The following is a 23,143-nucleotide window of genomic DNA, read 5'->3' on the forward strand; positions in this document are numbered from 1 at the left end:
AAGTTAGCGACAAAAAACTTTTATGAGACTTCCCCAGGAAAAGCTTTCAATCAGTATGAAAAAACCCTACAACTTCAAAGAACACCCTCATATTCAGTCACTACTTCATTTGAGTGAATCAAGTGTCATCTCACAATAAACTTAAAAACCATTTCACAATTCAAATCAATGGCTGTCTAGAAATCAGCCTGTTTTTCCCAAATTCATATCAATTAAAAAACACCTCACAGCAAAGTCAGCAGCAGCTCTTTGTTGTCTCATTTTAAAACTCAACGTGACTCAGGGGAGATGTAAATAAGAATAAATACCAAAAAATAGGCATTCTGTGCTGGCCATTTAAAATGATATCTGAAGATTTTTTGCTTTTAGAAATGACAGGCTTTATTTATAGCTTTTAAAATGTGGGAAACATGACTGAGGGTTCATTTTGAGGATAGAGAGAGTTCACCCTGGTGGCCTGGAGTTTAAGGTGCCAACAATGCAATCGAAAAGAAGCACAGCCGAGGACTGTTGCATTACATTCCCTGCTTGTGCCATACTCTTCAGTCAAGGCAAAGAATTATGGAGGTCCATTTCTGCCAGTGTGATGGTCAAAAAAGTTCCTGTGAATCATTATAATGGGAAACTTTCTCAAAATAATGACTTACTTATTTTGAAATAATGACTTACTTATCTAGAGACTTGGAATTTCAAAAATGTCTTATATCAAAGGAATTACTTGCTTATCTCACAATGACTTAGTATCTTAAAATAATGACATAGCATCATAAGATAATGGAAAACTTTTTCAAAATGACTTAGTATCTCTTAATAATAACATCTCAATTCTTACTTACAGTACAGGCCAAAAGTTTGGACACACCTTCTCATTCAATGCGTTTTCTTTATTTTCATGACTATTTACATTGTAGATTCTCACTGAAGGCATCAAAACTATGAATGAACACATGTGGAGTTATGTACTTAACAAAAAAAGGTGAAATAACTGAAAACATGTTTTATATTCTAGTTTCTTCAAAATAGCCACCCTTTGCTCTGATTACTGCTTTGCACACTCTTGGCATTCTCTCCATGAGCTTCAAGAGGTAGTCACCTGAAATGGTTTTCCAACAGTCTTGAAGGAGTTCCCAGAGGTGTTTAGCACTTGTTGGCCCCTTTGCCTTCACTCTGCGGTCCAGCTCACCCCAAACCATCTCGATTGGGTTCAGGTCTGGTGACTGTGGAGGCCAGGTCATCTGCCGCAGCACTCCATCACTCTCCTTCTTGGTCAAATAGCCCTTACACAGCCTGGAGGTGTGTTTGGGGTCATTGTCCTGTTGAAAAATAAATGATCGTCCAACTAAACGCAAACCGGATGGGATGGCATGTCGCTGCAGGATGCTGTGGTAGCCATGCTGGTTCAGTGTGCCTTCAATTTTGAATAAATCCCCAACAGTGTCACCAGCAAAACACCCCCACACCATCACACCTCCTCCTCCATGCTTCACAGTGGGAACCAGGCACGTGGAATCCATCCGTTCACCTTTTCTGCGTCTCACAAAGACACGGCGGTTGGAAACCAAAGATCTCAAATTTGGACTCATCAGACCAAAGCACAGATTTCCACTGGTCTAATGTCCATTCTTTGTGTTTCTTGGCCCAAACAAATCTCTTCTGCTTGTTGCCTCTCCTTAGCAGTGGTTTCCTAGCAGCTATTTGACCATGAAGGCCTGATTGGCGCAGTCTCCTCTTAACAGTTGTTCTAGAGATGGGTCTGCTGCTAGAACTCTGTGTGGCATTCATCTGGTCTCTGATCTGAGCTGCTGTTAACTTGCCATTTCTGAGGCTGGTGACTCGGATGAACTTATCCTCAGAAGCAGAGGTGACTCTTGGTCTTCCTTTCCTGGGTCGGTCCTCATGTGTGCCAGTTTCATTGTAGCACTTGATGGTTTTTGCGACTCCACTTGGGGACACATTTAAAGTTTTTGCAATTTTCCGGACTGACTGACCTTCATTTCTTAAAGTAATGATGGCCACTCGTTTTTCTTTAGTTAGCTGATTGGTTCTTGCCATAATATGAATTTTAACAGTTGTCCAATAGGGCTGTCGGCTGTGTATTAACCTGACTTCTGCACAACACAACTGATGGTCCCAACCCCATTGATAAAGCAAGAAATTCCACTAATTAACCCTGATAAGGCACACCTGTGAAGTGGAAACCATTTCAGGTGACTACCTCTTGAAGCTCATCGAGAGAATGCCAAGAGTGTGCAAAGCAGTAATCAGAGCAAAGGGTGGCTATTTTGAAGAACCTAGAATATAAAACATGTTTTCAGTTATTTCACCTTTTTTTGTTAAGTACATAACTCCACATGTGTTCATTCATAGTTTTGATGCCTTCAGTGAGAATCTACAATGTAAATAGTCATGAAAATAAAGAAAACGCATTGAATGAGAAGGTGTGTCCAAACTTTTGGCCTGTACTGTATCTTAAATTGATAATGGCTTAATCTTAAAATAAAGATTTGGTATCATAAAATAATGGGAATCTTTCTCAACATGACTTAGTATCTTATAGCAATAACTTACTTATCTCAAATCTTACTTGTTTTAATATCCCCAAAAAACGACCTACTTATCTCGAAAATAACTTCTCACTTATCTCAAAATAATGACTCACTTATTTCAAAACAATGACTTGCATCTCTTAAAATAACAACTTACGTATCCCAAAATAACGACTCACTTATCTCAAAATAATAATTTACTTATCTCAAAATAATGACTCAATTGTTTTAAAATAATGACTTATGTAAAAATTATAACTTACTTGTCTTGAAAAAAATGACTCGCTTATCTCAAATTAACGACTCACTTATTTCAAAATAACGACTTCTCAAATGACTTATTTGTCTTAAAATAATAACTTATCTAAAAATAATGACTTCCGTACATCAAAATGACAAGCATATCAAGACTTATATATCTCAAATAACTCATCTTAAAAAATGATTTAATAATAAGTTGGTATCGTTTCTCATTAGTTTGAGATATTAAGTCCATATTTTGAGAAAGGTTCTCATTATTTTGAGATACCAACCCATTATCTCAACAAGGTCTCTCATTATATTAACTTACAGGATTTTTTTTATCTTTTTCATCACAATTGCTCAAAAAAACAGGCCTTAAAAATACATCCCAGTCCTGGGAAAACCTCTATAGATCCAAATAGATCCTACAAGTACTCCTGCAACAATCTGGGAAACATAACCCCCCCCAGATGAAGTATTCTGTGTGTTAGTTACCCGTCTGGTTTGGGGTCCCAGTGTCACCGCCCACACTGCCGTTCTCCTGCTGGGCTGACAGGGTTTTCAGGATAACGTGGGTGGCCCCGAGACGAGGCAATGTGACGTGGGTCAGGTGGGGGAGTGAATGCTTCTTTGCAAACAACTGGCTGGTTTCCCGCCTCTTGCGCAGGAAGCCACCTTCCGGGAACAGCACTATCCACTTCCTGTCGCGGCTGTGGTAGTATTTGTCTAGGTGATCTTTCAGGTAGATCAGCTGCTTGTCTCGGTGAGCTTTACCCTGGGGGAACAAAGGGAATACGACTAAGAAAATAAACAATGCAAGCATCGTAGTTTAATTCATTTAAGTCTTAAACAGGTGATACAGTTATGACACTAGAGTTTCCAGAGGAGTATCAGTTGATTCAGACCACCTGCACAAAACTAGGTGACCAACATTCAAAACAAGAGCAATTATCCTCAACAGTTGGTAGCTTTCTACATTTCCCCAAAGGACACCAAATGATTGAGGCTAAGTGCCAAAATTCATTACGACGATAGATGTTTTTGTCAGCATACAAACAACCACACAAATAAAAACAGGCAAACACAAATCACAAGTTAGAGTCAGAAACACTGCAGAGCACTCAGAGCAGCGTTAATGGCACGACTGAAATGGATGCAAAACATGATGGCCTTGACAACATTAAGAGCATTAGCAGTGACGGGACGAAGAGGAACGGGATTGATTTTTAGTTAGGCTCCGGTCAAAAGCCATTTTAAATGCATTAGCATAGCCGGGCTGGACTGTGTATGTGTCATGTGAGCGCACATGCAGCTGTGCGTAGTAGAAGTGCTTACAACACAATGAAAAAGGCTAAATATAAAGTGAAGTGAGGAGATTTGTGACTGCAGCTGCAAAGTCTCTGATTCTCAGAGAGAGGAACAGGCATTCACAAACCTATACATGACCTTCAGACTGTTCTGTGGTTTCACTGCGGCTACAGGACCATCATGAATGGAAGGAAATGCACTCACAATGTTACTGTGCAGTCAGACTGTTTGTATAGCGGGAAAGACAAGAGTTCCTTTTCTGTCAGAGTGATATCTTTATTCCCTCAAATGAATAATGCTTGCATTTGGACTTGTTTGAATTTGACTGAATCATCTGATGGTTTATCTTTCATATTCGGCCTCCTGTCCGTCAAGTAGGGCTGCCCCCTGATAGTCGACCAAACGTCAGTCGACCAGAAAGGTCATTAGTCGGCAAGATTTCATTGTTCGCTTAGTCGCAGAAGAAAAAAAAAAAGGTGAAACTCTATTGGGAGCTGCGCCTTGTCAAAATAAATCAAAACCTATATGACTGGACCATGTGGGAATTTAATTTGAAAGGACAGACACAGGAAGTGGCCACGCTCTCACGTTAATTTCCAGGGCTGGTACCTGCGGTTATTCCACAGGCTAGTTAATAACATGTCGGGCAGGAAATCCAAAGTGTGGGATCATTTTGAGAAGGTGAAGGACGAACCCAAGGTGATATGTAAACTCATCTTCATTGGTTAACTACAAACATGACGTATCATCTGAAACATGTCAGTAGCTACATGCCCATTAGCCACTTAGCACAATCATTACTGCTTTGCCGACAGCATCATTAACAGACGGCTCGCTCAGTGTGTGACGTGCACTTGTAGATAAAATATAGGCCTATGTTAATGAAGGTTCATTAGTACGGTTTTGTATTTCTCTGTAATGTAGCACAGTGTTAACAATGTTACTGATACTATTCTTTCTCACACCTTCAACTCAAACCATTGTGTTGCCCTGCCCAAAATATATCATTTCAAAATTAAATTAATATCATAAACATATTGGTCAACTAGGAATATTCTTATACAGGGGCAGCCCTACTGTCAAGTGAGCAACCTGCTCAGCTTCGTCTGGGCTACGCTCCCACACGCTTTCATCAACTGGAACAAGGACATTCGTTCAGTTGCCAGTTTATTCGGTACACTTAGCTAAGACTATGGCAGCCATTAAAGCCCTCAGTCTGACCTTCATGAAGGTGTGAATCTTCAGATTTGGTTGAAACTGTTTCTGAGAAGTGTTGGTTCAACTTAAGTTATTTTGGAGGTTGGACTTTGTTGTGCTGCTGAATTGTATTCTGTTATTTACTGGGCTTTTCCCACTCATTGATACAAATAAGGTAGATGAAATATAATGGCACCACAAAATAACAATAAAGTTGAATCAACACCTTCAACATAAGCTGAACATGTCACTCCTCCTGTGACAATATCATATCACTGCAGGACTGTTGTATTAGACTGCAATATTTCATAGCTACCTGTGCCTAATAAACTGGCAACTGAGTACACATATATAAACAGATAAAAGTTGTAGAGTGGACATGCATTAGCCGCTGATCAGAAGAGTAATCATTGTGAACATCTACCTAAAAATCAACTAAGTCTCTGTCAGTCTGTCCTTCAATCTCGACAACTGTTCATCTGATCGACTTACACTTGGCAAGTGTATTGCTGAGGACAGAGGGAATGGCAGTGTTGAGTGAGAGCTCTTGAGATATACAGGACATATTTATTAGTGCGTTAATGTACACACTGTGTAGTGTATTGAGAAGGGACCAGTATTAGCTGTTACTCTGCCGAATGGCATGCTGGGTAGTGGGTACAGATTTTTCAGATTCTACAGATTCAACAGATTTTTAGGGCTGTCCCAAATGCCATTTTTTAACATTCGGACCTTCGGCAGGGGGCAGACTCCGGGGTTTTTTCGGACCTAATTGTATTGCAGAGTTTTGCACAGCGGCGACCGGATCTTTGCTCTCAAACCACAAAAAAATGTGATGGCACAACAGTCTCCTTCAGCACATTATTCTATGCTTTCTTTTGATTTTCACATTGGCTAGTCATCCTGTTTAATTTCTCTTCTGATTAAATCGGAACCGTTGAAACAAGTTGTAGGAAGCCTCTGCAAGTAACTGGTTACTGGCAGACACTGTGCGGCAATAAAATGGTTAATCAGCAGTGCCGTGCACTGTAGAGCCAATGCGCTGCTGGTTCTGCCGGCCTGAAAAGAATATAATGTCTATAGCCTTACTGTTGTGTACAGCCTTATAGACTGAGCTGAGTAGTGATGCGCAGGTTGACCCGTAACCCACGGGACCCGCAAATGGACCTGCGGGTCGGGCAGCAGTGATCATCTGTTAAATCGGTCTGTAAATGATATTTTGACATTATTGTTATAATCTATTAATCTATAATCTACTGTCATGGCATCCGAAGGTACTGATGCATTGAGCAGGTGACAGTCCGCGGTCGTTTTCAAAACACACTTGTGTCACGCACTCCAAAAGAAACTTGTTGAAACTTTAAACAATTTATTGTACAAAACAGGGGAAACAAACGTTGACAAAAACAGTTCCATAATTCATATTAAATTCAAAAGATAACGAAAAAACAGCTACAAGTTAAAGGAAATAGTGATAAAGTGGTAAAACTTGGCATTGATCCACAGCCTCAGACGGATGCACTCAAGCGTGCCGTGCGCACAAGCTCTGTTGGTAGGCTATACTATATTTTCCACATTTTTAACAATGCAATTTAAAAGTTTTGATTTTTACTGATAACCTACATTTACCAACAATAAAAAGACTACATTTAGCACCAAAAAAATATCTAAAAAAAAGAGTAAAAAAAAAACAAAAAACAAAAAACAAATATCGAATACCAAATTTTCATAACGAATACCTACCCATAGAAACGAATATTCGAATATCCGAATATTTGGGTACAGCCCTAAAGATTTTAAAGTTTTTAAGTGCAAAAAAAAAGAAGAAGCCGCCACCAGAATAGAAGCGGTAGCTGAAGAAGAAGTAGAAGAACAAGAAGTAGAAAAGAAGAAGAAGCAGCAGCAGTGATAGTAGAAAACGAAGAAGAAGAAGAAGAAGAAGAAGTGGAAAAAAGAAGTAGTGATAGTATTAAGAGGAGGATGATGAGGATGAGAAGATTAAGAAGTAGAAGTAGTAGAAGCAGTAGTGGTAGAAGAACAAGTTGTAGAAGAAGAAGTAGTAGTAAATGCAGAACACAAAGAAGTAGTAGACAAAGAAAAATAAGTAGTAGTAGTAGTAGTAGGAGGGGGAGGAGGAGGAAGAGGAGAAAGCCAGGGAGAGGAAGAAGTACTAGATAAAGAAGCAGAGATAGTAGTAGAAGACGAAGAAGGAGTGGACGAAGAAAAAGAAGTGGTAGTAGTAGTAGTAGCAGGAGCAGGAGGAGGAGGAAAATAAGAGGGCTAAGTAGAAGAGGTAGTAGATGAAGAAGTAGTAGTGTCGTAGAAGATGAAGGAGTAGATAAAGAAAAATAAGTAGCAGGAGGAGTAGAAAGAGGAGGCGGAGAAAGAGAAGGAAAACAAGAACACGAAGAAGTAGTAGAAATAGAAGGAGGAGAAAGAGAGGGAGAAGAAGTAGCAGAAGTAGTAGGAGGAGAAGAAGAGGTAGTAGAAGTAGTAGCAACAGTCGTAGAATAGTAGAAGAAGGAGTAGACGAAGAAAAAGATGTAGAAGGAGGAGGCAGAGAAAGAGAAGGAAGAGAAGTAGTAGATGAAGATGAAGTGGTATAAGTAGTGGTATTAGAAAACGAAGAAGACGAAGAAGAAGAAGTTAGGAAGAGAAGGGTAAGGGAAGTTAGATCCGATCACAAGTGGTCACTTGCATGTGGAGACACTTTGTAATGCCAGGTGTGAACGCACAGACCTGAGCTGTCCATGTGTGACTGGGTCACCCAAGACGCACATTGACACCAGAGGCCAAACAACCAGCCCATCTGACCAGACATGTTTTGAACGAGCACTGAACTAGTTCAAAAAACATAAATAAAAGCGTTCAATGTTATAAGCAAGTGTGAGTAAACATACTCAGATTGTACATTTTATAACATAAAGATGAAATTTAGGCGACTACAATTTTTTTAACGGACTTCATTCTTAAACTTATGTTTCTACGCTCCAACTAGGGTTGGGATCCGGATCTGGTTCTTTTTTGGAACCAGGTCCAAAGTTCCGGTTCTGGAACCAGTTCCATCACATTTGGCGTAACGGTTCCTGCAAACGATTCCTAGATTGTAAAAAAAAAATTTCCATTAGAGTGCGGCAGGGGCCGCATATTTCTGTCCGAACCCGACCGAGCCCGACATTATCTAATCACTAAAGCACTGAGTTTGTGTCACACAGTTGTCATGGTTACAGGCTATTTAACAGGCCGGGCATGCGCCGGGTGCTCAGCGGAGAGGGAGACCTCCGTGTTTGAGACGGGAGCGGGCGGCGGGAGGTCCAACGCTTCCAGCAAGGGAAGCGGTAGAAATATAACAAAATAAGATAAAATAGGAGACACCTGTCTCCCTCTTTTATTTAATTTTCAGCGTTTAATCAAGGCGGAGGCTGGCGGCGGGAGGTCCGCTTCCAGCGAGGGGAGCGGTAGAAACAAACAGCCAGTGTGTGTCTGTGAGTGTTCTGTTCAGGTGTTGTCACGTAAATAACAGTGCCCAAGCATGAATGCATATATGTATTTTTTATTACATTGTTGTGGTTAATTTTAATAGTGTTACTGTAGAAATCAGAGAATCACTTTTTGTTGTTATATATTCTCAGGGAGATGATACAAGCTCTAAATCTGAAATACACACCACACACAAATGTGTATTTTCATCTAATTGTACTGTGCAACAGTTAGAAAAAAGTTTTTGTATTTGTATGATTGCATTTGTGTTTATTATATACTTGTTTAAGTATAGCAAGTATAATGAATATAATGTAGGAATCGGTAAGAGGAATCGGTAGGGAATCGGACCGTTAAGAAGGAATCGGCAAGGAATCATTAAAATCCTAACGAGTCCCAACCCTAGCTCCAACAGTGACGATTTTGTGTAACTAGGAGTTTGAAACGTGACCAGAAAATCAACAGGTGGCAGTGACTGTGATGTGAATTATTCGAGCACATTAAGAATATAAACACTGTATGAATTTTACATCCTTGGGTTATTATGAAACACTATTTTGAGGTATGTCTCTAATCTGAAGAGGTGTTTTTGAAGTTGACAACACCGACCAAGGGGGGAAAAAAAAGTCCAATTACAGGCCTGTACCACGAGTAAGTGTGCCACGGCCATCAAAGCCTGCTGTGTTGTGCTGTGCATAATGATGTTAGAGACATGTCTGCCAGCCTGAGTGGACAGCAGATGCTCGGGAGGCCGAGGGCAGATGCTCGCTGTGCTGTGTGGATGTGTGAAGTACTCTGGGGAAGGATGTCAAGAATGCACACACAAGAATGCCAGAGGGGATCACGGAGAGAGAGGAGGAAGAGAGAGGGAGAGAGGATGGCAGTGGGACCCAGCCTGCTCAGGCCTCCGCCGCAGCCCATCTAGCTGTTAGCAGGCTCAGGGTGCTTCACCCTCGGCACAGTGCCTGATGTGAAATTCCACGGCAAAGCATTTCCATGACCTAAAAAATTTAATTCCCTCTTGCCATGGCTGTGGTGTTTCTGCAGCTCGAAACAGTGAGAGAGGGATGTGAGGGCTTTTCATTAATTTCCCAACAAAACAAATGTGGACAGGCAGGATTTGCTATCAACAGAGACAACCTCTCTGCAGAGCTGCTGTTTAATGATATTTTTAAACTGTGTCCTGTTGGGACTGGTGGCAGCAAGTCCTGTGTGGCCTTACAGAGAGGAAGATCTGCTCATTACCAACATCCAAAGCATCAAATGTATATAAACTCATGTGTTCTGACGTGCATGACGAGGGCTGAGCAATATATGGAATTTATTCGACTAAAGGAACATTTCACACATAAAACGACCATCTGTAAGTATATCTGTTATGACGTGTTGTCATTATTCTTATTAATGATTGAATGGGAACCACGTTTAACAACATAAAAACATCCATTTCCAAGTTGTCACACAACTCGTGCAGTATAATCAAAGTCTCATTTATCCAGTTGTATGCTCAGTGCTTCCCAAACACATGCATTTTTGCTTAAACCTAACTATTTAAAACTGAACTGTAAGTGAAACTTGTCTCTGCTCTCCTTGAACCCAGAATCCAATACTAAGGTTTTTAATGAAAATGCATTATGATAAATGAGGTTTAGTTTATACTGCATAACTTGTGTGAGTCTGTAAACGGATGCTTTGCAGGGTGTCTACAGATATAATCAGGTTAAATTTAAGAGTTTTTAAGACCTTTTAAATACCATCTTATATGAAATTTAAGACCACATATTTAAGTACACGTGTAAGTACTCTAACCAAGTAAACATACTGATGTCAGGTCAAAATAAGCAGTAAGGAAAAATGACATCAGTTGGGTGATTTTAAGTTTAATTTGTTTAAAGTTACAATGTGTAATTTACGTGGTTGTTTATTAGCAAATATCAACTATTGCTTTCATAAATATATATTTACTAAAGTGTAATGCAATTCACATACAAACGGAAGCTTTCTCATAGGCTTAGAATGATTTCTCTATATATACACAGGCAGGATTTGAATACAGTGGCCGAAAAGGATATTCGCACTTCGCCTTTCGCGTTTACCTAGAACTTGCCGTCACTGGAGACGGTTAAGGTGAAGATCAATCCGGGGCGCTTCTGCGTGAACCTGCTTTGTACTTGTATGATTCTGTCGCACTTTAAATGGAGGACCACACACACGTTTTGCCCCGTAAGAGGGAAACCACGCCACCAAATTAAAGAAAAAGATTGGATAAGCGAGGACGGGACAAAATGCGAGTGAATATCGGCGGTGCTTATTCCAGGTGGAAAAAAACTCCTGAAGGAGAAGGATTTCAAAAGGGATGCGGCGGTTGCCTGCTTTCTGCTAGACAGGTAATTCAATCTGATATATCATTTTGGCTTCATGTTATATATATAATCATACCAACCTATATTTGCCGCACTGTGCCGTGACTATCACATAAAACGTGTTATTTTAGCATTACTGTGCTAATGTTTGCTCGTGTTACCAAAACAATTAGAAATAAAACACTCCTAACATATATCTCACAGATAACCTATATCTCACTGGTAAGCTATAACATATTGTAACATGGTTTAGATTCCTAAATAAATATTCACCTCGTTGCTAGATACTCCTGAAAAACTCTGCTGTCTGCACAAGGCTTTTTGTCCTACGAGGCCACCGTCAATTACCCGACGGGAGGGGTGAGTGAGTGAGTGAGCGCGAGTGAGCGCTGCAATCTAGAATTTGACAGCTGATATCACTGTTACTCACCATTTTTACACACTGAGGCTTTAATGTAAAAAGAAAACAAAATATCATCCCTGTCATAAATGCAATTTATTATTGCAATATTTAGGGAAATACCGCGGATAAAATTATTTTTCTTCAGTCATTGGATCTGTCAGGCTGGAGAAATTTTTGCAGTAATGTGATCGAAAATATTTAAGACCCATTGAATCTGAATTTAAGACATTTTAAGACTTTTAAAGGCCTTATACTAAGAAAACTTAATTTAAGACATTTAAGACTTTTTAAGGGCTAATACTAAAAAAAAAAACTTAATTTAAGACACTTTAAGACTTTTTAAGGCCTTATACTAAGAAAACTTTTTTTAAAGGACAACTTCAGTATTTTTCAACCTGGGCCCTACTTCCCCATGTGTATGTGTGCGTATGATTCATAGGTACAGCTCGTTCTAAAATTGGTTCAGTATTGAGCCGCGAAACGAGCTAAAACTGTAATGGGGGCAAATGCGTCCTGTATAAAAGTGCTTTTTTTCACCACTGACCGGTTCAGATCGCCAGTGTTATCTCTGTAGATAGCATATTGTAGTGGCCCTGGGGCAGTGGTGAGTGTGAATGAGTGGAGTCAACTGTCAGTTAGTGTTGGAGCAGAGAGGCGGAAGGTGTCCCTGCTCCGTATTGTAAATGAGTATTGCCAGATCGCCAGTGCTATCTCTGTAAATAGCATGCTAACTTAGCCTTTCCCTTACCTCTGGGCTGTGTGATGTCACGAGCTTTGCTCCACTGTGTCTGTAGCTGTCTCTACTCGTGGGACAGCCGTTTTCTTGAGGAAGAGGTGTTTCGGGATTGGATGTCTTCTCTTCTTCGGCTGGCAGTACTCATCTTGGGAGAAGTGAGCACTACAGACCCGATGGTCTGCAAGGCGCAGTGTCTGGACAGGAGTGTTAGCATCCATTTGTAGCACAACTAGCCAAAACTTCAGCATCTCACCGTCCGACAAAGACAGCCTATGAAAGCTGTAACTTACGGGGTGTTGCGCGACATCCTCTTCTTGCGTTCGGGAAAAAGGCCCGTTTATTTGAGCACTCCAAAAACTCCGGTAACACTCTGGGGGGTAGCACGTAAAAGACTCCGTCCTCTGACTCTTCTAGCATAACACACACTTCACACACACTCATTTACATTACCAAGCGGGGACAACTTCCGCCTCTCTGCTCCAACACTGACTGACAGCTGACTCCACTCATTCACACTCTCCACTGCCCCAGGGCTGCTACAGTACGCTATCTACAGAGATAACACTGGCGATCTGAACCGGTCAGTGGCGAAAAAAAGCACTTTTATACGGGACGCATTTGCCCCCATTACCGTTTTAGCTCGTTTCGCGGCTCAATACTGAACCAATTTTAGAACGAGAATGAGTACACATGGGGAAATAGAGCCCAGGTTGAAAAATACTGACGTTGTTCTTTAAGACAATTTAAGATTTTTTAAGGCCACTTAGAAAACTTAACTTAAGACATTTTTAAGGACCTGCAGACACCATATAGTTTTGCTATTGTTAAAGGTGGTTTTCAATCAATCAATCAATCAATCAATAAATATGTTTGTTTTCTATGGAGGCAGCAAAGTTTTCAAGGTCACACAACATGAATAATTGTTTTACAAATGATCATTTTGTGGGTGAAGTATTCCTTGAATTCAAATTTTCGTTTTTTTGCACATTAAGTTCAACACCTATATTGTGGCAAGCCTGTAACATGAGTAGTTACACTATTATTACATGTAACTATCGTGACTCCAGGTGTCCCCTGACTATCTCATGGTGAATTTACCAGTCACATTTAACTTTAAAAGAGGGACAGACTGGAAAAACAAGATGTCAAGAAGCATAAACTGCAGCAGCAGATGAATTAGTGTGCAGATATATCTGTTACATGTGCTGAACTGATTATTTAAGTGTCTAAATAGTGGTACCCAACTGGTGCAGCCACAGGGTCCAGATTTCTCCTTAGTCATTAGTTCAGGGTCCATGTAGTTTGATATATTCAGCGTCATATTTGCGCTTGGTCATGTCATCGAGCTAGTTTGCTGTCTCTGTCAAGTAGCTGCCTGTTAGTCACTCACTCTACAGCAGGAAACAGCACTTGAAAAAAAAAAAAAAAAACCTCTCTGCCAGATATTCACTGTACTTCTAAATAAAGTGTGTTTTGTACAAACTTGACTTGGTGGTCTATTTAAAAAAGGACCTGCGACCCACCAGTTGGGAACCACGTGTATGTTCTACTTGGGTAAGGGACCAGATAGTGACTGTCCATAGCTGAACAGAAGTTTTTTGAATATGCATGACAATGACAGCTTTGCAGGACAGCAGGGCATCTATTATTTTTGCATAACTGTCTTGTGTATATAGTCCGACGAATAAATGTGTTTAAATCATCAACTTTCTAGGATTTTGCAGGAAAAAACAAAACTGTGACTCAGTTCCAAGCCTTGGAAAAAAAAAACAGAAAATGAGGAGTGTTTGGTCCTACACAGCAGATATGTGTCTTGGGATTGGATCCACCTGATTTTTGATATTCTGTCATCCACAATGAATCTACAACAAATCACTGCTGCCTTGAATACACCTCCCAAACTTGCACGATATTCCAGGAATTCCCTGACCAATAGGACCCCTGCAGGCTCCATGCTTCGGCCTGTCAGAGCAGGCTGCTCTGTTCCAGCTGCCCCTACAACAAGGGGTCAGTCTGACCCAGCGGGGCCGATCAGACCTCCCACACTACTGCCCAATGCCGTTATCCTTCTCAGAGGACGCCCAGGCCGCAGGAAGCCCACTAACATATCTGCTGTCCAGCTGGGACAAGCAGATGGGGAGTGACTCCACTTTGCAGAGCGCAGTTAAAACAGGCCAGCAGTAGCCGGGAGGGTTCAAAGAGCTGAGTTATGGCCTAGAGGTCTGTGTTGTAAACCTGAGACCTTCAGGGAAAAACAAGGTGTTGACACGTGAGGGAAAATAGACTTTTATCTCCCAGCGACAACTGTTTATGTAGCCTTGAGGCTAATTTACCAGCTAGAAAAGCCTGCTGGGCAGCTCCCTGGATGCAGTGTTAACAGTGTGAGGCAGACAGTGTTAATGTTCGACCTCAGATGGCCAATTAACAGACGTGACAGTAAAAATAGACACTGCAACATTTTAAATTTAAAAGTAAGCCTGCAATCTTTGGTGCCAGCTGTGTGTCTCTTACCTGTCTGATGAAGAAGTCCCCGTGGATCAGGGACACTAGGCCAAAGTTGGTGTATTTGAACACATGGTCCATCAACCACATCATTTTTTGTACCACCTGAAAAAGGGAGGAGAAATACAATGAAAATCTCACACCTGTAAGCAAAAGCACTTGATTTTGGCTTTAGAGCCAGTGCCCCAAAACTGGTACCGCCCCCTCTGAGCACTTCCACCCTCATGACCTGCACCGATGCAGCTTTGGCTTACTGTCCTTTCAGTGCTAAGAGGATAAACTGGGCCAGGGATGCAGTTGTTGAGGCAGATCATGCCATCATGTTTGTGCAGCGCAGCTCGGCAGCTCCAGTGCAGTGCCAGCCTCAGCCCAAAAAAAAACAAAACAACAACAAAAAAATAAACACACAACAACACAGCTGCCCCCGCCATCCCAGGATTCACAGCCAATCCCCAGCATGGTTTGGGTGGCAGGACAGCATGCTGCACGCTGTGAATGTGAACTTGACTTTCTATTTTCAAACTCACTTCTGCTGTCGACAGCACATTTAAGTAAAAAGAAGCTATTTCTGTAGTGATTAATGTGCATTAAATTAATTATGTGTAGTTGCTACATGTCAACCTCCGCAATTAAGCAAGCAGCTACGCGCCCAACAATGTCTGATTAACACTGAGGACAAAACTGATCAGTCAACACAGCTACAAAGTGACTGACACAACAGTCTGGGGTTGTACGTTTTGTAGTGCGCTGGCATTCCTGTCTCAGGAAGGATGCTTTCACACCTAGAGTTGTCTTGCTTTGGTCCAAATCAGGGACTAATTTTGTTACAAAGTTGCATAATTGCCTAGAGTTGGTTCGTGTTCTCACGACAGCATTTACAAGTGGACCAGTGAAATGTCTTGCACGAGAAAGCTGCTCTTGATTGGTCAGAATTTCCATGCGGGAAAAATCCAGGAAGTAAACAAAACGTTGAAGAAGAGTAAACTTGCAAGATAAATGTGACACTTTCTAATGTCACAATGGAGGGACAACTACGCAGGTTGATTTTAGCGCTGCTCATCGTGGACTATATTGCTGTCATTGTTCATTTTAGTCAAACCATACAGTTTGAAAACGAGGCGCGGCTCCAACTAGAAAACAATGTTTTGATGCATTGGATGTGCTGAATGTGCATATTAAGGCAGTACAGGAGGAGGTGCACATTAATAATCCTCCAGGACTGTAACATGCTCATGTTTAACCCAAACAATGTGTCATGTGACTGCAGTTGGTTCAGATGCAGGTCAGAACACGTTCTCACCACAAACGAACCGCACCAGAGTTCGTTTGTAACTGGACTGAGACCACCTCTTCAAGAGGGTCTCAGTCAACTATGACACATATCAACTCTTAAAAATCTAAAGTATACGACCTAATTCAGGAGAAACTCAGCAGCGAGACATTCGCCATGATCTGTTTCAAAGCGGCTGAGATTGTCACGACAATGAGAACAGCTGCTCCACTTTAACAGTCCACCTTAAGAGAGCCTGGTCAGATTCAAATGGGAGGCTAACTTCGCTCCCTAACTTCAAGGCTAACTCCCTTCAGTTTAATCAGCAGGTGGTAAGCTCGACACAGGGTCTTGAGGAGTTGTTGCATTTACTCCCTGCTCTGGTTGCTGAAGCCCCACTGTCATGCCTCACCGTCATGCCTCACCGTCACACACACAGACTTTCTATCTACCACTTTTAATTGCACACATGGCACTGAAATGAGGCACCGAAATCTGCATTGTGCTTTGGTCCGGTAGATACCACTTGTATAGGAACCATAACTGCACCAGGTTTCGATGCCCAGCCCTAAGTATACTCTGCTGAAGTCTTGGGCCAGTTACCTTTCAGTTAGACATGTTCAAATTTTCTCTTTGTACAGTCTTAAAACCACACAAGGAAAGTATCTTAAAACTTTGAAAATGTTTCTCAGCCACAGCTCTCTCTGTAACACCACATTTTGTGTGTCAATACATCCAATTAAACAATACAGGAGCTGCTGCTGATGTTACGCTTATGCTGCCAGACAACTATGTGAACTTTGTAGCTCTACATGATGTGCCGTTTTCTGCCAAGATGTACTGAGTGAAATGAACAAGTATTATATTTAAACTCAGGAAGAGTTGCGTGTTTAAGTGTGTATGTGTGTGTACACACTGATGTTGGGACATGTTTCACTGTGGAAAATGATCAGTGTGAAAGAATGCAAAGCAGCCACTGCTTGAATCTCCGCGCATCTGTTGTCGGCTGCCGGAGAAACTCTGCTAAACGCTCAAACTCGCATTTTGTGATTTGAATGCAGCAAACCACAGCACTGCTTCGTGAGGCTGTCTGTCACTGTGCACTGTGTCGACTGTTTTGACTTGAAAAACACATCGTCAATCACTTGGGCTCTCTCCTGTTCAACACAATAAACTCCCTCCTGCCATATTCACTGTCGAAAAGTCACTATGTGAAACAGAAAAACAAGTTGATGATAGAGTAACTCTGGAATGCACTCATAGTGTAAGATAATTCACAGTTGACCTTTCTTCTAATCTGTATTGCACCTTGTTCTCATACACAGCTATGATCTGGCTGAACAAACTGACAATTAAAACATTGGCTAACCTCTGGCAAACATCCTTAAAGCTAATTTAATTAAGTTAGGGTTTTTTAGAGCAGTGTGTGTGATTCCAAATGAACCATTTATTTGCAGTAACAAAGCCTTACAAACAAGCTCAGACAGCAGCCTATTCACAAAATTTCAGACAGTGCCAAGTACCCTGCAGGTTCAAACTGCTGCATGGCCTTTATCTACACAGATGTGACACAGCTCAACCTCAATGTTATATTTGTGGATTTCCTAAAAGGGATACAATGAGGTAACGCTCTTCTCTGTACGCTCTTACCATGCCCTTGTCCTGCAGGCACATCATGAGGGTGCACACATCTCCTGTGGATTGGTGGTTGACGATGACCATCGCTTCTTCTTCAGAGATGGGCCGTACATCGTCACCCCACTCCGTTACTGCGGGGCGAAAGGAACAAACACATTACTGTTAAACAGGATGCGCCAAGAACATCTTTTACAAGAGTCCCGTGGAATTTTCTTGTAAACAAAACAGTTTAAATTCAGTGTTTTTCACCAAAACTCTCTGTGTTTATCTTTGAGGTCGAACAAACATGCTGAATTAATTTTACCTCCTCATAAAACAAGCAGTTAATATCTTAAATCATGCATTGCTACTTCTCGGCACATTATCGTCACCAACTGTCAGGCAGTGAAACAGTGTAATGCCAGTTTCACACTACACAACATTTCTGTCTGTTCTAACAGTCACTATGTCACATTAGGCGATTGTAGAGTCATAAAATCGTGCCGTCACTTGGCCAACAGACATGACAGACTACACAATGGTCCACACCAATCATCCCTGGTCTTCGTTCACAACGTGTGTGATGTCATCGGGTAATTCTTGTCCTATTTTTATTACATTTGCTATGATTTCAGTCACTGTGTCTGTTCATGTGCCAGCTGATGACAGGAGCTACATCTGAAGCACTGCATGCAAACGTGCAAGTCACTGAATCCTCCACAAGTTCCTGCAAATATTTCACAATAAAAGCCCATTAAGAAAATGAAGGGATTCTCTCAACCGAGGTTATAAGGGGCTTTTAATTTTAAATGGGTACAGGAAGTGTTGAGTTTGAAACAACACCGTGATGCATTAACTTCATCAAGGTCTGTCAGTTTCAAATGAAGCTGGCACCCTCTGCATCTTTTAGTAGTAAAAGCCCCGCCACTATTTTTTAATTTTACTCCTTTATATCCTCCAGTATTAAGAACTTACGTTGTTTGCTAGCTTGATGCTAATGGCAGTACTCACTGGGTTGCTAAAGTGCCTCTGCTGTTTAACACAGGCATTTTTCCTTTTTTACCTTTTTAGTCTGTGTGGTAACGTCCCTAGAGGAAACATCAAAAAGGCTGGGATGTTGCTGACATACATTTGTCCAGTCAGCAGATCCCACTGTGTTTCTATTGGTCAAAGTGACGGCTGTGTTCGAGGAAGTCATCAACGACAAAAAGAAATCAAACATGCTAGACTTTCTGTTGGAACGTCATGAGGCGTCCCAGACGTGACGTCATTCATCATCTACTATGACACACTACACAAGATAAAACGATGGATTATCGCATACGACACTCGTTGTCATTTACTTTCTGAGCCGACACTGTACAATGCTGCGTCGGGCTATAATCGGGCAGGAATCTGCCGGCCAAAACCCCAAATGGTCCCTTTAAATAGAAAGATCTCAGAGTGCATACCTCTGCAAAAAAAAATGCTGATAATTTCTGAAATTTAAATATTAGAAAATGTTTAATGGATGCAGCTCTGGTTCAATATCAAAATACACACTGACAGACATCACAGGATACATTAAAGTTTCATTCGAGTGCAGCACTCCATAAAAATGAGTGAAAATGTTCAAAAACACTCTCTTATAATGTTTTGAAAGTATTCTGAAATCCCTGATCTGGATCCATGTCAAAACCTCTCTCCACCAAACATCACTGAGAAGTATTGACAAGGTTTTAAAGGTATTATGCAAAGTAATAAACACACACTGAGACCAAAAACAAACTCTTTCCGACAGCAATAAGTTTGCTTTAAAAATCTTGTACTGCCTGACACGTGTGCCTCTTTGTGTCAACACAATTTAAATTAACTAAGGAAGAACATGAACACTGCGATCCAATTTGGCTGTATCAGCAGTGAATGTTACATCCTTCACAGTCCGTGTGTCTATTGTTGTTAAATCCACAAGTGTCTTGACACTCCCTCACTACAAACTCTAGATCTGAATTTCCTTCCTGCCTGGTTCAGAGAGGAAACGTTTATTTTCCATACTTCTTCCTTCTACAAGTGGGCTAGAAAATCTTGTACACTTTGCTGTTAACGTGGCGAAATGAGTCTCAGATGATTATAACATGTAAAGGAAACATTTAAAGCTAGATTTGAAGGCCTTTTGCCGTATTACATTAGTCTTCATGTGTATTAACTGATGTTAAAAAGGGAATCACAATGTGTTGGCTATGTGGTTTGAAATAAGAAAGGAGAAGTGAGTTTCAGGAAACGATATCACAATCACTCTCACTATTGACCAATCTGAGCAGAGGAAAGGAAACAGTCCAGGAAGTTACCACCTTGCAGTTGTATGCCTCCACGAACTACAGTATAGGTTGTAAACCACGCCCCCTCTGTGTTAGCAGATGGCATACATTTCAAATATGGATGTTGCTACAAAGAAGCTCTAAATTCTGAAACATGGATGCTTCTCACACATCTTCAACCCGGCAGCACAGACAATACAATGAGCACAGTTTCAAGGTGGACACCCAAGATTCGTGTCACCAATTCAGTATCTGAACAAATGTCTCCTCCTCTCTTCCTGCGATATGACATTAAATAATATCCAGGAAAGAGTTTTTGCAGAACATTAAGCAAGATTTATACTTCTGCATCAATTTGATGCCGTACCTACGCCGCAGGCTCTGCGCAGACGCATACTATATGTTGTAGCCTACGTAGCCTGATGTACATCTCCCCAGAAATGTAACCACACACCACAGTAACACAGACCTCCTGTTTATTTTTGTCGGCTAAAAACCATTTCCTTCAGTGGAATCACAGCTTATATTCACTTTCATTTCACAGATACTAAACAATAAATTGCAAAAACAATTAAAGCCGCAAGCAGCGATGAACGGGCCCTCGCAGTCCACACGCGTCGGGGCATGCTGCCGTCGGGGGCCGTGCACCTAGAAGTCTTGTCAGCTGTAATAAATAAAAAAATAAACGTTATCTCTTACTTACATTTCCAGTATACAGGTAGGCACCCAACCCACGTATGTATTTTTTCCAAAAAGTAGAAGCTGAATACATGCCTAATAGTTCAAGGTTTTCTGACTCTTTAAAAGTTGACATGGTGTCTCTAGCTCAAAGTATGAGGGACAAGAAGAGGTTGAAAGTCGATGAGTTTTGAAGAGGATTTGAAGATTTTCCAATTTACTTCCAGTCACACTAATTAGACTGCCACCAGAGCGCCACCTATTGGCCGATTTGCACCGAATCTTGCACAAACCCTCATCAGGCCATGGAACACAATCAGCAAAAGTGTTGTGGTAATCGGACTGTATTTGGTCAAGATATGAAAGACTGTCTGTTTTGAACATAATGTGCAGGAATTTGTTGTTTTATATTTTGGGCGTTTTTTGGATGATCAAAATTCTTTTGATAACTTTTTGCCAGGAGGGTCCACAGATGCTTCATGCAAAGTTTGGTGCAAATCGGTCAAATCACCTAAGAGGAGTTTTTCATTTGTCGCGATTTAGCGAATGGAAAGTTACCGCGAAAGTGGGCGTGGTTTACACCACACAATTCAGCTGAATTCAGAGAACACGTAAATAGAAGGTTTAACAATGTGCGACATATTATGTGGGAGTTATTAGCCAAAAACTCTTTTGCATTGAAAATAGCGCCACCTGCTGGTCATTTTTGGTGTGTGAGTTACAGGGGCCAGTCTATACCACCCCTATCTATTTCATTTCCATAAGTGTTATGGTGTTGGCACAGTGCCAAATATTAAATTAGACGGCCACCAGAGCGCCACCTAGTGGCGGATCAGTAAGTCCTTCGTCAGATATCCTCAGGAGGGCATTGACAATAACTATACCAAGTTTCGTGTTAATCCACCCAATCGATGTTGAGATATAAAATACTTCAATTTAAAGATCACCACCTTGTGGTCATCACCGGAAACTTTGCACAGAGCCTCAGGGGCTCATGGGGAAGTGGTAACCTGAGTTTCATGTCATTCGGATACACCAATGTGTAGATATGCAGCACTTCCTGTTTAGAACGAAATCTGCAGGAAGCTGCTATTTAATAACTTCAGTATTTTTTGGAATATCAAAATTCTTTTAATAACTTTTTGTCAGAAGACACAACAAATGCTGTGTAAAAAGTTTCGTGCAAATCGGTGAAATTGCCTAGAAGGAGTTCGAAAAAGTAGGTTTGCGATATTTTGTGAATTTGCGGGGAAAAAACGGAAGGCGGAAATGGGCGTGGCCTATATCACAAGATTCAGCACAATTCACTGAACGCGTGGATATAAGGTTTTTGACTGTGCCACAAAGTATATGGGAGTTATGAGCCAAAATGCACTTGATTATAAACTCCTTGATTATAGCGCCACCTAGTGGTGGAAATTCAGGACAACAATAGATTATAAAATTTTTCGCCAGGTGTGATTTATATTCCAAGTTTCATGAGTTTTGGGGTATGTTCAGGCAGTGAAAAATGCGATCCTTTTGGACAAAGAAAAAAAAAAAAAAAATCATTCGAAAAACAATAGGGACCTTACAGGTCTGTGACCTGCTCGGGCCCTAATAAAGCTTCCACACAATGGCATTTTAGGTCCAGTGTGTGACTGTCTACATTTGAGTGAAGAAAAACTCCCGCTAGCTGCAAGACTAATTTATACAAAGTAAAATAACCCTAGGCTTGTGTTAGTAATGTTTGCATGTTGTATTTGTGGGGAAATGTGTTAGGCAAAAGACAAGTGCTTTGTCTGTGGATGCTGTGAGTTATAATGGAGCCAAATTGTGCACGTGGGTTTGAAACTGTCACTATTAAGCCATGTTTAATGTGTGTTTAATGTGTTTTAGGTGTGTTTTGAATGAGTCAAACTTCACAGCTTTCCACAGAAACCCCACCACCGACTAGCGTTTTGGAGGTGTAACTGCAGAGTGACAGACACACTACACTACACTACATGAGTATAAATGATCAGCTACAGCATAAACTATACGTAGAACCAACACACAGCTATAAATCTGCCTTCATGATGTCACATGGAAGTCGACCTTTGACCTTGTGGATATAAAATCCCATCACTTCATCATTTTAGAGAAATCTGGTCATAATCAAAATATGAATTCTTGAGTTATGGCCAAAAATTAGCTTTGTGAGGTAACTGTGACCTTTGACCACCAAATTCTAATGAGTTCATCCTCAAGTCTAAGTGGAAGTTTGTTTCAAATTTGAGGAAATTCCCTCAAGGTGTTCTTAAAATACCACGCTCACAAGAATGGGACCAGAAAACACAAAGCCTCTGGCCACGACTGTCACTGGCGTAGGGGTATAAAAAAGGACTGGTGTATAATTTCATTTTACAGTGCCAGACTTTTGAATCCATGTCTGATCATGTGAACTATCATCTGCACATAATTGTCATGTGTGGTTTCTGGTACAGCCACAAGATGTACGGGGTGTAAACAAGTAGCAACCTCT

At 41.0% G+C, this 23,143-nt stretch overlaps 1 protein-coding gene across 2 annotated transcripts in view; it reads right to left on the bottom strand.

The window, feature by feature from the left end:
* Positions 1-23,143, bottom strand: part of lpgat1 (lysophosphatidylglycerol acyltransferase 1) — an 84,872-nt gene that overhangs the window by 37,481 nt on the left and 24,248 nt on the right. For both annotated transcript variants that reach the window (XM_033648741.2, XM_033648743.2), the window contains exons 3-5: positions 17,699-17,817; positions 14,788-14,883; positions 3,285-3,564 (exon numbers count right to left, since the gene is read on the bottom strand). In XM_033648741.2, coding sequence (XP_033504632.1) covers positions 3,285-3,564; positions 14,788-14,883; positions 17,699-17,817 — 495 coding nt within the window. The remainder of the gene's footprint in view (positions 1-3,284; positions 3,565-14,787; positions 14,884-17,698; positions 17,818-23,143) is intronic.

Source organism: Epinephelus lanceolatus, chromosome 13 (assembly GCF_041903045.1).
Source record: "Epinephelus lanceolatus isolate andai-2023 chromosome 13, ASM4190304v1, whole genome shotgun sequence".
NCBI classification, from domain to species: Eukaryota; Metazoa; Chordata; class Actinopteri; order Perciformes; family Serranidae; genus Epinephelus; species Epinephelus lanceolatus.